At 33.5% G+C, this 16082-nt stretch overlaps 1 protein-coding gene across 4 annotated transcripts in view; it reads left to right on the top strand.

Annotated features, from left to right (window-relative positions):
• The window catches only part of CDH8 (cadherin 8), a 390315-nt gene that overhangs the window by 294556 nt on the left and 79677 nt on the right, over positions 1 to 16082 (top strand). For all 4 annotated transcript variants that reach the window (XM_008977349.5, XM_034940342.3, XM_008977348.5 and 1 more), the window contains exon 9: positions 9444 to 9565. In XM_008977349.5, the coding sequence (XP_008975597.3) occupies positions 9444 to 9565 (122 nt within the window). The remainder of the gene's footprint in view (positions 1 to 9443; positions 9566 to 16082) is intronic.

Genomic DNA, 16082 nt, shown 5'->3' with positions numbered 1-16082 from the left:
GAAATTATAAGTTGTAATTTCAGTCATGTCTGTTCATATAATATCGATAAAGATAAGATATTTTGGTGGTGTTTGGGGACATGGAACTATAGGTTTTATTTGTTTTATTGTTTTTTCTGTGTTTTAGCAGTTTCAAGAAATACCCAGTAGATTTCTGAGGCATTCATATACCTGGGATAAACATTCATCTACTTAGGGCTAAACAAAATGAAACATAATTTCTCTTTCAGTCTGCTTTTTGCTAATTTTTAAAAAATAAATCTGATCCAGAAATAGTTCAACGGCTTGCCAGTGATCACATGATATATATCTGGCTCATTGCCATATAAAACAATACTTGTCCTCACATGGCCCCAAATTTCTCTCCTAATATCACCATTGGCCTTATCTCAGGATAGTCCCACCATTAGAACTCCTGATTATTTGGTGATGGCATGGTCTCTGGGCCTTTTTACATGCCATTTACTCTATCTGAAACAATTGTCCACCTTTCTTTCTTTCCTTCCTTCCTTCCTTCCTTCCTTCCTTCCTTCCTTCCTTTCTTCCTTTCTTTCTTTCCTTCTTTCTTGTTTTTCATTTGTTTTTGAGATGGAGTCTTGCTCTGTCATCAGGCTGGAGTGCAGTGGCATGATCTCGGCTCACTGCAACCTCTACCTCCCGGGTTCAAGCTATTCTCTTGCCTCAGCCTCCAGAATAGCTGGGACTACAGGTGCGTGCCAACATGCCCAGCTAATTTTTGTATTTTTAGTAGAGACGGGGTTTTACTATGTTGGCCAGGATGGTCTCGATCTCTTGACCTAGCGATCTGCCCGCCTTGGCCTCTCAAAGTGCTGGGATTACAGGTGTGAGCCACTGCTCCTGGCCTCCCCCTTTCTATACCTAAAGTAAAGTACTTTTCCTAATTTTAAAAGGCGAAAGATAATTCCCTATTTTAAATCTTCCTGTGACTGTAGAAAAGTGTTTCTTCTTTCTTCCACAATACAGTGAAAATGAGTAACTTGTAGGATAAATGAAGATATAGATAAACCACTATAATGTGATATTTCTCAAAATACTATGGATTACTTGGTTATAGGAGATTCATCTTAACTGGACATATATATATAACTATGTATTGAATAACTGAATAGAAGAATAATAAGGTAATGAATGAATGACAAAAGGCATTTATCGAAATTCTCAGGAGAGAGTTATGGGGTACTTAACCTTCTTGAGCTGATATTTATGATATTTTGAAGAATGAATTCAAATAATTATGCACAACCACATTAATGTCACATATCTCTGTTTTCTAGGACAAAAGGGTATTTGTGATAGTATTATTTTAGTTAGTCATGAATGTCCTAGCTTTTGAGAAGAGATAATTTAGTGGATTGAATAGTGGCCTTCAAAAAAGATATGTCCAGTTCCAAACCCCAGAAACCTGTCAAGATCACATTTGGAAAACGGTCTATGTAGATGTAATTAAGTAAGGATCTTGGGATGGGATTATTCTAGATCACCTAGGTAGGCCTTAAATCCAATGACAAGTGTCCTTATTAGAAATAGAAGAGAAGATACAAGAAGAAGACGAGAAAGCCATGTGAAGATGGAGGCAGAAACTGGATTTATGTCATCACAAACCACGAAATATTGGAGATACTAGAAGCTGAAATGGACAAAGAAAGATACTTCACTGGAGGCTTCTCAGGGCATGTGGCACCACTGAGACCTTGATTTTGGACTTCTGACTTCCAAGTGTGAGAGTGTAAAGGAATACATTTCTATGTCTTTAAGGCATGAAGCTTGTGGTAATTTGTTATGGCAGCCCTAGGAAACTAGTATAAACAAGTTTATGAAAAAGAAAATAAAAAGTCATAATTTTTTTGAAATATGTTTTTAACTTAATTGAAGAGACAAGAAAATCTCACATTTACTGGATAGACAGAATATTTACTACACAGCTTAATAACTCTAAACAACTCTTGTGAAGTTAAAAAAAATGAGAGAGAGAGAGAGAGAGAAGGAAGGAAGGCAGATGATAATTGCTGCTGATTCTAACAAAAGCCTTCTGGAAAAGGTGTGGCTTGTAAGGGACCTTGAAAGAAGGATGGTCTAAGAAAACTGGAAGGACTTGCCTCTCACAAAGTAGGCACAAGCATGGCCAGTATGGACAGAAGTGCCACGAAAATACAAACTCTGGAAAATCGCCCTAGAAAGGGAGTAGGAGGTGAACATAAAAGGCAAAAGCAGATCTATCACTGGAGCTAGAGACCCATGCTCATTGTAGCATCCTTGCAAATACTGAAGGAAATCATTTTCCCCCCAGCAAGGTTGATAAGTCAACGTCAACAAGGTCCCAATATGTTTTCTAAATGGAATGCTTCCTAGTTCACCTACCTCAACTCCAACTGTAAATGTTCAAAGTCCATCCTCTTTAAACCCTCCAACCTAGTTAAGCTCTCTCTGTGATGTGCTGCACTAAAACTGTCTGCTTTTCTTCATATCTCTCAGTCTAGTGTATAATTCAACACTGTTTGATTATTCTCTGCTACTGTACTATAAGTTCTGAGAGAACAGAGTCTTTATCTCTGCTTTTTCTTATATTGAAGGCACATAGAAGAGTACTTATACATCACTACACATATTCAATAATCAAAATGAGGGCAGAGAGTAGATAAAGCTATCAAGAAAATGAATGAATTAATAAAAATAATATATTATTTAAGATTATGGGTTAGATTACATTAATTAGTTTGAATGTTTTGAGGTATTCATTGATCATTTACTGGATCACGGTGGTCCTAGATCACTATGGAGGAGATATAGAGGGCTCAAGAATCAACGAGTTACAATTTAAACCACGTAATTTTGAAAAGAATATTTTAGGGCAGTACAAACTCAAAAGTTGTTTTATGATAAATTTTATACTGGACAAAAAAATTAACAGCTGGAGAAATTTATCTGAAAGTGACAGGAAGGGTGGGAAGGGCACTGGCAAAAGCAAGACCAAGGAACATATTAATAGGCTGTAATAATTAATATATCAAGGAACAATTTTATGATTATATGACTTTAGATATATGAATGTGATATGTTTTCTCTATTCTGTCAGTGTCTTTTTACTTTATTTGATAGTTTCCTTTAAAACACAAATATTTTTAATTTTGATGAAGCACAATATATTTTTTTATTTTCTTATTATTTTATTTTAGTGTCAAATCTCAAATAACATGTAAGATGTCAAATCCTACAGCATAAAGATTTTTTTTTTTGCAAAAAGTCACCGTTTACTTCCTGTTTATCAAATCAGTTATATTCCTTACAGAAAATTTGGAGACTAGGGAAATGTATTTGTATACAAACATACACCCAAAAGTATGTAATTATTTGTAACAAATATTTGTGACTTTTTAGTGGTTCTTCCAGGGCTTAGCATATACATTTTACTTGGCAGAATAAGCTTCAGATGTATATCATCTTAATTCAAGTGAGATATAAAAATGCTACTCCTGTATAGTTCTATTGCCTTCCCCTCCTATTTTGTGATATCACTGATGTACATCTTATACATATACATTATAAACCCTAAAATTGTATTGCTATAATTATTACTTTATATAATATTGTGTTTTTAAAAGAATCTTAGAGGAGTGAAAGTATATATTCATAGCTTTTGTTATAGTAATCTTTTTATTCATCATTTCTGTTCTTTTCATTTGTTCCTGTCGATTTGAATTACAACCTAAATTCATTTTCTTAGCCCAGTACACTTTCATACCCACTCACCTCCTTTTTGCTATGATTGGCAAACATATTACATTTTGATATGTTACAAGCTCAGCAATACTATTATATACGATAATATAAATAGATACATAGAGTTTCATGCAATTACGGTTAAAATAAGAAACGAGGAGTAATGTGGATTTATACAGTCTTTTATAAGGGCATAATTACCTTTACCGTTTTCCTTTCTCTTTATTTTTTTCGTTTGGATTAGAATTATTGTCTAGGATCCTTTGTTTTCAACTGAAGAATTTCTTATCATTTATTGTGAGTGTAGCAGGGATTCTACTAGGAACAAATTTTCTAAGATTTTGCTTATCTGGTGATGACTCTATTTTACCTTCATTTATGAAAGATACTTGTGATGGATATAGGATTCCTGGCTGACAGTTATGTTTCACTAAACACTTTGAATAAGTTATCCTACTGTTTTCTCACTTCCTTTATTTCAGATGAGAAGTTAGCTGCTATTTTTATTGGGGTTCTCTGGTGATTAGTTTTTGTTTGTTTGTTTGTTCACCTCCCGCTGGTCTCAAAATGTTCTTGTTTTTGGCTTTTAGCATTTTAGATATGATATGTCTGTGAGTCTCTTTGTGTTTATCCTACTTAGAGTTTGTTGGGCAAGTTTTAGGATATACAGGCTAGTGTTTCTCAATAAATTTTGGAAGTTTACAGGAATTATTTGTTCATTTTTTTCTCCATTCTCTGTCTCCTTTTCTTCTCTCATTACTATTATGCATATATGACACTTAATGGTGTCCCATATTTCACTGAGGCTCTGCTCATTTTTCTTTATTTTTTTTTTAACTGCTGTTCTTTGATTCTCTACTGATCTTCACTTTCAGTAATTCTTTCTTCTGCCAATTTAAATCTACTTTTGAGTCTCTCTAGTGAATTTAAAATTTTGGTTATGGTAATTTCCTACTGCACAATTTCCATTTGCTTCCTTTTTAATAATTTCTGTCTTTTTATTGATATTCTCTACTTGATGTTATGTTGTTATGGTATCTTCATTTACATATTTAATTATGCCTTTTTAAATATATGTTAATGGCTACTTTGAACTCTGTTAAATCTGACATATGGTCACTCTCACATATGATTTCTTTTGCCTGATTTTTCTCTGACCTATGTTTGTTTATTGTTTGCTTATTTTCATGTCATGTAACTTTTTTTGGAAACTAGATATTTTCAATAATACAATGCAGCAATTCTAGTTACCAATCCTCCTCTGGAGTTTGGAATTATTACTCACTTGTCTGTGACTTGCTGAATTGTTTTAGTAAAACCTTTTTTCCCCATTGGTGTAAAATCTGTGATCTTACTTCTCCAGAGGTACAGTGTTGGATATTTACATAAACACCTGGAAATACAGTGGTTTTGGCAGGGCTCTCTTTGATTGTCTCTGTCCCTGACCACATCCAGCTATTAAGGTTGTTTAATTGCCAGCCAACTGCTCAACTGTATTCAAAAGCGTCCTAGGTCATAATTTGTTCCACGGTATGATCTGTTCAAATTTGGGCTCTGTTAAAGAAATGATTCCCTAGATAAATGTTTGAGATTTGTTATTTTTCCTAGAAGGCTCATTTCAGCTGACTCTATCTGCATTCTCTCTGGCAACTAGCCTATCTCTCCAGTGAATCTACCAAATCTACCAACACTCTCTCATTTGTCTTTCATAGCAACCTTTAGTGTTTTGAGTTTACACTTAGGCTTGAAGGTCACATTCCTTTGTATATGAAGGAACTTTCTGCTTCAAGGCCTGCTTTTCTCTTTCACTCTCAAGCAAAATCTTTGAGCCATGGCTTTGAAACTCCTTTCTTTAGGAGTGAAGTGCTTTGTGGAGAGAGGGAGGCAGTGACCTCAATCTTTTTGTCTCACCTGCTGTATCCCTTAGGACTTTTTCCATAGACTAATTATTTTTAAAAAAACTTTCACCAGTTTTTCTGGAGACTGGGTTTGTAGAGTTCCTCAGGCTATCATGTAATGAGTCTTAAAAAACAACAAGGAAAACAAACAAACAAAATCGAACGGTGTGTTAAGATGGCTTTCTGAAAGAGATGTGACTTATGCTAAATTTTGAGGGATAACTAGAGAAATTCTAACCACCTGGAAATAGCTTTTCAGTGCAGAGTAAACAGTTTAGGTTTTATTTTGCTTAATTTTTCTAAAGAAATAGATAAAATATTAAGAGGAAACATCTAGAAATATCTACAACTAAATAAAAACAAATTAATTTAGTACACTTGCGTAATTGTTAAATAAATGTAAAAAATAGTTGAATTTGTACACCATGATATTCTTTACAGCTATAAAAAGTGGGTTCCAAATTTAGTTCCTAGTTTCTCACCGAACTATAAACTAAAAAACCACAAACTAAAGAAGAAAATAATAATTATTTACAAAGAGTTCTTTGACCATTATACTAAAACATTAGTCGCTTGCAGAGGTGCCGGGACACAAGAAATATGATAATTGAAAAAACATTATATATCATTCATGATTTTCCAACAGTGTTAAGTAATAGCTGCCTAATCCCACATTGTTCCTAAAAAGATATTAGTTGGTATTTTGCACTGGGCCCCAGGGATAGATAAATAACACTTTGTCCCATATATGACATATGAGAAAACCTACTTTAATGTTGAAAATTGCCTCCAATAAGAAGCTGATGGAGTTTGTTCATTCTTTATGCCTGAGTTTTGCCACCTGTTGGTCATCTAGGTTGAAGAGATAATTGCAATTTATTGCAACCATGAGGCCAAATTAAAAAGAAAAGAGAAAAATAAGAATGGACTTTGACAATTTTTTAACCAAAAGAGTGGGAAGAAAATGTGTATATGCATGTTTGCCTGCAGTGTGTAGATATGAGTGTGTGTGTGTGTGCGCGTGTGTGCACGTGTGCATGTAACATTAAAGATAAGGAAAACAAAGAATAATATCATACATAGTTGACTTGGCCTAATCAATCATTGTCAGTGTATCTGAATCCGTAAAATTAACAATTTTTTCACTTCAGAAGGAGCAAAATAATGTTTAAGGAATATGGTAGCTTTTTCTTATACTTTCAGTTTCCTAAGACTGTGCCCCTATTATTCACTGTCTAATCTGTACATGCAGTTTATTAAGCCTGTGCTAATCACTATTTATTAATTGAATATTTAGCGAGATTAAAGTAAAAATATCTAGTAGAAGTTTCTTTAATTATTTGCGTACACAGGAATTGGTCTAGGATGTCGAATGGAAAGAATGAGTGTTATAGAGTTAAAAGGAATAACGGGCAATTCTTGGAATTAAAACAGAGAATTACAAAAAGAAGTTAATCAATTAACGGGACTCCAATTGGGTGAAATAGGACCATGAGCAAAATTCTGGAAGTTAAACTGCACAGTTTCATAGGGAGAGTTGCAGATTACGAGTGCAATTCTGAAACTCTTCATGATGGTACAACCCCTTAGACATTCGGTATTTGATATTTGGGCCAAAACTTCAAATATTTATCAAATTTCAGGTAAGTATTTGTAAGAAATTTATAAACATTCTTGAGGAGATAGTAGTAATTAGTAACCTTCATACACACATACACACACACAGAGGCACAAATACACACGTATATGTATTTTTTTGGACTTCATCAGTATTATACTATGAAAATGGCTTATGTCTGGAAGAGCAAAATCACATTTTGAAGTTGATGCTTAACTTAGTAATCTTGGTAAAATTATATAATATTTTAAGTGTCAGGTTTACATCTTACATATGGGGATCCCATTAGCTACTTCATAGATTTTTTTGTGCAGATTGAATGAAATATGATTATGTGAAATATTTTGCATCATGAATAGTAAACATTCAATATTCATGATGCTGTTCATGTGGAAAATTGCAAAAGGCAAAGGCTATAATACCTTTGAATGTGTGTCCAATACTGTATAAGACACTTTTAATTTTTCTCACATGACATTTATAATAATTCTATAACAAAAGTGTTAAATTTCTGAGTTTCAGTTTTTTTAGGAAAAAAAATTGAGTTTAAATTAATTGCTCAGAGTCACACAAGTAGTAGAAGGAAAACCTGGGTCTCCAAAGGTGCATGTTTAGCACAAAATGCTATGCTCCTTTTTGCTCTCCAAGAACTGCTATTTAGCTAATGGTCAGGCTGGAAAATGGAAGTAAATATTTAAAAATATAACCACACCTTACTCAAATTATAAACTTCATAGAGTTTTGTTGAATAGATAAAGGATAAAATATGAGTGCCTTGTGTTAGAGTCATAAGTTAAACTTCTATTTAGATTCTTCCTTCTATCAAAACTAGGAAAGAGCATGTTTCCTCCCTGAATGAAGAATAAACAAGTTCATTAGATATATATTTAAAAAGGGTATATGAGGTGAGATATTTCAAGCCATCACCTTGATTTTTGGGAAGTGAAGTCAAGTTCCATTAATCCCTCAGGATAGTATTCAGCCACTTGTAGTTAACCAAATTAGAATATTGGAGAGTAGTCATGGCACTCAACTAAATTCAAATCTTGTAGCAGAGCCAGCAGGGTAAACCAACTGTAAATCTGTAGCATAAATATAGCTATTTGGTGTATACTTTAGGAGTACTTTTATCTTTAACCAAAAAAAAAAAAATGAGTATTTTAGAGCTCCAAATGTTATCAATTGTCAAAAAGAGGAGTTTGATATATCAAATGAAAATCTGTTTGTTCATATTCAAAGCCAAACATTTTTTCCCCTCTTGGCTTGCTTATAAATATTCAGTGCCACAGAAATGCAAATAAATAATTGGCTATCTCCAATGCATTTTGTATAATTTATAACAGATCAAAAGATTATTACATGGTACAGTCAAAGTCAAACTATATTCCATTTATTGCAAGTGAAAACCGTAACATGTCCCAAGTCAGGAATGTATTAATGGACTAGATCTCCTTCTGTGTGTATGTGTGCATACAAAACTTAAAAAAATAAGGATTCAGGGATTGAGGATTATGTATTGAGTTCTCTGCTATTGGAATTGACCTGGAAAGATTAGAAGATTATTATTCGTTTGCCTTGATAAAAGTCCTCATGAAAATGACAATATTAAAATCACTTGGGATCATCTTATTCAAAAATATTCCAGGGTCAATTTTAATGAAAAATGCGATTCATAAAATATATGATATTTCATCTTTAATCTTACCTCTTTTATCATTGTTAAGGACCACTTCTCAACAAGTGATTTAGTTCTGGCCTTTTGCTAGGTTTTAAGTGTTCATCTCTATTATACAGCCAGTCAAGCAAGTAAGAGCTTAAAATGGGTTGTGTTCTACTCAAGAAAAAAAGAGATACATTTTTGTTGTATACAACATTTTTCTTTTAAAGAATGGATCCCTTATCTATAAAATAAAGCTTGCTTTATCAAAGAAACCTCTTTTAATTTATTCAGAAATGGTCTTTATCAAGCTAAACTCAGCAAATGGTGTTTGAAATAACAATTTATGCTTTTTTTTAAAGCAGTCAAGCACTTGCTATTTTTCTTATTTGGTCAGACTCTATAATCACCATGTTGAAAACATCCTAATTAAGGGAAGTTGGAAACAGACACACATGCTTTCAAGAGAAAGTTGAGTTGCACGTTAAAATGAAATACCCTCAATGCTGATGTTATTTTTTCCTTCCCATAGGGAACCACAGTCAGATATCACGAGTACCTGTTGCTATTAAAGTGCTGGATGTCAATGACAACGCCCCTGAATTCGCATCTGAATATGAGGCATTTTTATGTGAAAATGGAAAACCCGGCCAAGTAAATATCTCCATGTTGTTAATGCTGAATATGTTTGTATACAACTGTCTCATATTTGACTAACCTGCATTATATTGTGCATTTGCATCATTTATGATCTGCAAAGTCTCAGGCAAGAAACACATCCAAATGGGAACAGAGAGGGAATTTTTTTTCTCCATCAGATGTTATTTCTCTTCCTACTTATGACCAAATTGGCTCCTAAAGTGGAACAACCTGCTGTGCCACAAACCCAGAGCCAAATCACTGTCTTAAAATATCTTGGGATATGGATGATAGCAGGAGATGTCTTAGAGTGACGGGGGCTGAATTTTTACTTTCAAATGACAAGAAGCAAGGTAAAACCTCATGGAGAGGAGACATTTGTTTCACAGCAAACATATGAATAACAAATAATAGTGAAACCCAAGAAGACCAGTGGTTTATAGAAAGTTGTAGGAAGTGAATATTGAAATCTGTAAATATGTATACATGTTTAGATAAACATAAGATGAACAACACGTTTTAGATGTGTTTATTAGTAGAACATTTTTTGTGCCTCATATAGCATAGATGGGTCAATGAAAACAGAAAAAAAAGAAACATAAAGAAAGTGAGAGAGAGGGAGAAGAAAAGGGAGAGGGAGAGGGAATGGGAATGGGAGTGGGAGGAAGGGAGGGAGGGAGAGAGAAAAAGAGGGAGGAAGAAAGGGAGGAAAATAGTTAAACAAGCAAGATGAACAGAAACAAATATCTGCTATACTCTGAATGTCAAAATGGAAATAGCCTATGTAAAGTTCTGCAAAACCATAAATGTAATAGATTTATTTTAACAAGGTACCAAAGTACTGTATGTTTAAGAAATTTATCATTTTTCAACTTCCTAATTTATTTCTGGATGGTGACATTTTAATTTAAATAAACAGCAGCTGACAGTATGACACTGGAGTTGTTAATCCAACTATTCTTGTGCCTCATGTGGGTGTTAGGAATTAAACTTACTATTTGCTAAGCAGCTTACCTGACAAGAGTCAGATTTTTTTCCCCCTAAAGAAAGGACTAGCACTGTAGCTGTATGCTTTATTATAAATGATCAATTTGTTACCCTCCTATAAAACAGTGGACATTTCTCCATAGACTACTCTCATGTATCTGGAGGATTAGCATTGTTTCCATCTACCAGAATAAGACACACCACACCACACCACACACCACACACACACACACACACACACACACACGTTAAAGCTAAAATTCTAATAATAAAACTGATTAACTTTTAAACATCTAGCCATGTTCTCATCAAAGCATTCAGCTTTAGTAGAGATATAGGTTTATTTTTATAATATTCTAACATTAGCTTAAATGTTTCCTAATTTTATCATGTGGAATTACCCCCTATCAATCACACGTTTTGAGCATCTTCATTTGTGATCCTTTGAGAAGGGAGTGTGTATATGTTTATATATACACATATCAATACATATCATTTACCTAAATTGGTAGATTGAGTTGTCAGAGAGAGTTTGATCAAAATATGGCAGGTTGTTTCAAAGATATGGTTGTTGTGTGGACCAGATCATTGCTGAGATAATGTAGCCAAATCACAGACTGGTAAGCTAGACTTTTTCAATCACATAGAGTCTGTAAAATACTTCAGAATTTAAATAAAACTCCATTGCTCATGCAAAACTCATCAGATAAGTTCAAGGAGTCAATGACATTGATATTTCAAAAACTCAACATTGGCTTCACTTGCGTTATTGACAAGCATGTTTCTTGGATCTCTGGGAATTTGTAGGTTTGCCCTGTGGATTTTGACTGTTTTCAAAGTTCTAATGATTTCTCAGTCGTTCTTCTTAACTTCAGAAAAAAAATGCATTGTTTTCTCATCTTTCCTATGCAAAACCAAAATAAAAAATTGATTCTTTGTTTTATGATTTTTGCAAATCACAGTGAATGACTCTTTCTCTGAAGAAATGGTTATGTTGTGTGTATGTGTGCTATACCATTTTATCCTCTAATGATCTGTTTAGGCATATTTATTAGAGTTCATTAGTTATATGAAAGGATCATATCTTTGATGACTTAACAACATTTTTGGACATATGGCTGACTGATGTACATGCTGTTGTTGAAACAACTTTCTTGAACTCTTTGAATCCTTTATGTCAGTCAGAATTCAGGTTTTATTCCTTACATCACTTCTAGGTCATTTTAATGCTCAATGATCTAATTTTTATATTTAACATTTACCAAAATTTGTATTTGTTATTCACACAAGTGTTTACTTATAGAAGTTCAACAAAGATATACTTTCAATCATCTCTCATAATACCACACAAATGACTGACTCACTATGGAACTAAAATATTCCTTAGCAGGTGATCACATGCTCATGAAAAATAAATGTCAAAAAACCAAATGAGCCATTAAATTCATAGCTTTCTCAATATTTTTAAACAATTTATGTCTGCTTTACAACAGCCTCAGAAAAACTGCAGGTGACATTCAAATGTCTTGTTTGGCTGGAAGGTGTGGATTTAAGGCTAAACTCAGGGGATCAGCTTCCTGGGAGATGGTGTAGCTGGAAATTATTAGCAATAATCAAGGAAGGATAAGCCATTAAAAAAAATCCAGGCTGTATAAACTCTCTGGACCAAAAGGGCCTATGTAAAGATGTTTTCAAAACGGCTCACAAAATGAAAACGAGTATCAACATGAGCATAGATAATTCTATTGTGCTTTATATTTTTTCCACTGAATTGAACTCATCTAAACACAGTCAGAATGAAAAACAAGAAGAAAAAGAGGGAGGTTGCTTTCTCTTGTCTAGGCAGTTATCTCCACTTCATGATATACCTGAGCTAAAATAGGTCTAGATTCAATTTGAAAGTAGAATTGGAAATCATATCTGCTCTTTCCACCTTCTCATGATTCTGAAGTTAAAGGTGACATTCCCTTGAATTTGTATTCTCAAAAGTGTAACCATAACCTAAATAGGGAGAAATCGTTCACAGTCCATTACACAAAATCCACCTGAATCACATTTGATTAGAATCCTTTTAAATAATCTCTCTGTTACATAATTAAATATTATATATATCATCATTGCTAATTATCTATATTTTTTTAAAAATCTGATAGTTTCAGGTAACTTGTTTTAAGTCAAAAGACTTAAGATGGTATACATCTTTAGACTCTAATTCAGTGGTGATATACTCTAATTCAGACATGATATAGTCATTTGCAGATTATTTGGCTCCCAGTTTAACAGGAAGGTTAAACAGGATATTCTCCACTTACTCCTCTCTAACGTCTATGGCAAAAATGGGAATGTGTGTTGAGGATTCCAAAATCAGAAAGCCAAATATATGTCTTAACAGTTTGTGTGTCTGATAGGGTGGTGGGTTTCTGTCAGTCAGTAAATACTCACTGAGCACCAACTATGTTCCAGGACTGGGCTAGATACTGAAAATGTAGTAGTATACCACACCCCAGAAATCAGCCTTTTTTACCTTCATGGAATTTTCTCTCTGGCAAACATTTAATTAAAATTATAAATGATAGAATTGCAGAAAATGTTTCAAATCTTCTGGACAGGTGGGATGCTGAAGGGAGAAGGGGAAATGGAGCTATCTCAATGAAAAGACCTCTTAATATAGGACAAGTTTCACCAGAGACAGAAAACATCTATCAAGTACTGAAAAGGAGACAGCTGGGGATAAACCAGATTCTTTCTGAAGAGAATGGTAATCTGGCTGGACGAGTGGAGGAACAGGTAACAAATGTGGAAAACCAGTATCTTCCTTCAATATACTTGACAACCCCACACTCAGAACCAAACACGAAGGAAAAATACAGAACTTCAGTGACCAATATTGGCCAGAGGACCTTCCATAACTGTGTTCTAACTCTTACCTCCTTAGTAGGATCTTTCTTGGATTTTATTTCAGATATTAACCTCTTGGTTACCATATACAGAATTAGGGTGACTTTCTCTGGATGATCTATCAGTGCAGGGACTGAATTGAATATTTTCTTCTGAGGCATGAGGCAAGGTGTTTTGTTCAGTCTCAGAAAATATTCATTGTTTGAGAGGTGACAGGCAGTTTCAGTTATTCTTCAGGCAAGAATTTCTGTAACTACAAATAAATCTAGTGGAGTATAATTTGAGCTTCATCACTATCATACAAGTTGCTGTTTGGTGTCAAGTAATTATATCTGAGTTAAAAAAGAGAAACAAAAATATTTTGGTTTCTCTTCTTTCATCTCATCTTTCTGCCTCTGACCAACATTGTAGAAATATAAAGTTTGTTTATTATGGGGGTATCAAAGTTCAAATAAAAAGGTAGTCACTTATACTTCTGGATGATATGTATCTAGCCAATGCTTGACACATAATATATATTCACAAAATCTTAGAATCATGGCTCTAAATAATTTCATTCAGCAATGACAGATACTTCAAAAAGTAATTTCCTAGATATTATCATGGAAACACTTGTTCCACTCACAAACACACAGTATGCATGCTAACCTCTTCAGATGAAAAATTCCTCATTTATTTATTGGACAATATTTATTACCCATCTACAAGATGCTAATTGTTGTAATACAATCTGAAGAAACAATGTGAAAGGGTCAAAAATTATTTTTTCCTATGAATTTAGTGAAGAAGAGATTTTATGAAAAGAATAGAATGAATAAAATAATTTAAAATTTTGAAAACTGGTTTGAAATAAATATTCAAGCAACTAGACAGAGGAACAAAGAACAAAGAAAACTCAGGGATCTACTTTATATAGTATTGTCAAATAAATTTTTGATTTTAAATGAGTGTTGTTCATGGTGAAACTGGAAAAAATGAGAAAGAGCTGGGCATGAAGGCAGTCTTCTAGCCAACAGAATAGGCATGTGCAAATATCCTGAATGGACAATGACCTCAGTTTGTTAGAAGAGTGGAAGATACCTGTGACTAGCATGTAATAAGCAAAAATGAGATTGAACATAAAGAGTTTTATGCTTGAATAAAATACACACATGCACACACATGATTAAGCAGGAAGCACATTTAGGAAGCTGTAACTGCAAAAGATAATGGTAGCCAGGTCTAAGGTGGTGGCTATGGAGATGGAAGTAATTGAGAAATCTGATTGCTTACATAAGTGAAAAATGTACACACACATCTAACGTTCCTGCTCTAGGAGCTTGGTATTAGCAACCACATGTTATAGATATAAAAGCTGAGGCTGAAAAAGACTATGAGTCTTACTTAAGATTTACCATGAAAAGTGGCAAAAATGAATTTTAAAGTCTGCTCTTAAAAGTGCTAAAGTCCCTGAAATTTCTAGGATGTCGCAATGCTCTCCAAGGAAGCAGAACTTTGAAATCCTATGTCTGTGTGACACACCTCTTATAAAATAACCATGAGAATATGAGTCTGATCAAGAGTGAACTTTTTTTTTCAAAAGAAAACAATACATTCCTGTGACCAACGACATTCTTACTCAAAAGCATTTCATGAAATCTTAAATGAAAAGAAATAAAGCTTAATAAGAGAAGTAAAGGTAATTATCCCTTGATAAACACTAGCAATGAATGGGTTTAATACTTTATTTTTTTTTGTCTAGTTTCTGTGAGTCTTTTTCTAATAACTGTGAAACAATAAAATGAAATTATGGCACTTTATAACACTCATGAAATAATAAATATAAGAGATTTAATTTTAGCTTTCCTGCCAGCAGGCATCTTTCATAATCTATCTGCATACACAAGAGGGAGACAGGATTGATTTTAAAACAAATGAAATTGATAGCCTCCACAAAATGCATAAAATACTACTTTCACTTTATTTTGGGTGGAGTAAGGAGATGGTAAATTAATGGAATGCATAAAACAACATTTCAAGAAACCACATGTAGCAAAACACATTTCAAGAGAGTCATTAACAAAAGTATGACTTTTGGAGCACAAGTTTGACAGAAAAGCAAAGCAAAGTGAATATATATATATTGGAGGGTTTGGAGCTTGAACAATCTAAATGTGAGATCAGATCTTTCCTATCTACTAGTTTTGTGATGCTGAGCCATAATCTCTGTTAGTTTAAACCCTAAAATCTTCAGAATAACTAGACAGATATAGATATATAGATATACAAATACATACTAAATAAATACTTGCGTTTTTCAGTGGTGTTTATTTGAACCAGTCTTGTGGTCCACAAAGCAAAAAATACTTTATTTCTATTATATTTGTTGGGTTTTATTGTTATGGTTATATGTTTATGAGGTGGCTTAAAGCAACACACTATACATGATTCCTAAATGGGTCAATATAATAGACAAATCTATTGCTCTAATATTGGAATAACTATTCCTGTGATAATTTACAAGTACTTTATTTGTCAAGGGTGAAAGAAAGATCCATACTTCACTCTTCCCCATGGGAATCTGTGGGTTAAATTTTTAAAAAAAAAATTTAGCTGGAATCATCATATAGAAACACATTCTACCTAAACCTTTCGAAGTTTTACTTGC

This window comes from Pan paniscus, chromosome 18 (assembly GCF_029289425.2).
Source record: "Pan paniscus chromosome 18, NHGRI_mPanPan1-v2.0_pri, whole genome shotgun sequence".
Lineage (NCBI taxonomy): Eukaryota > Metazoa > Chordata > Mammalia > Primates > Hominidae > Pan > Pan paniscus.
Note: the sequence above shows the minus strand (reverse complement) of the source record. Positions and strands in the feature narration are given on the sequence as shown.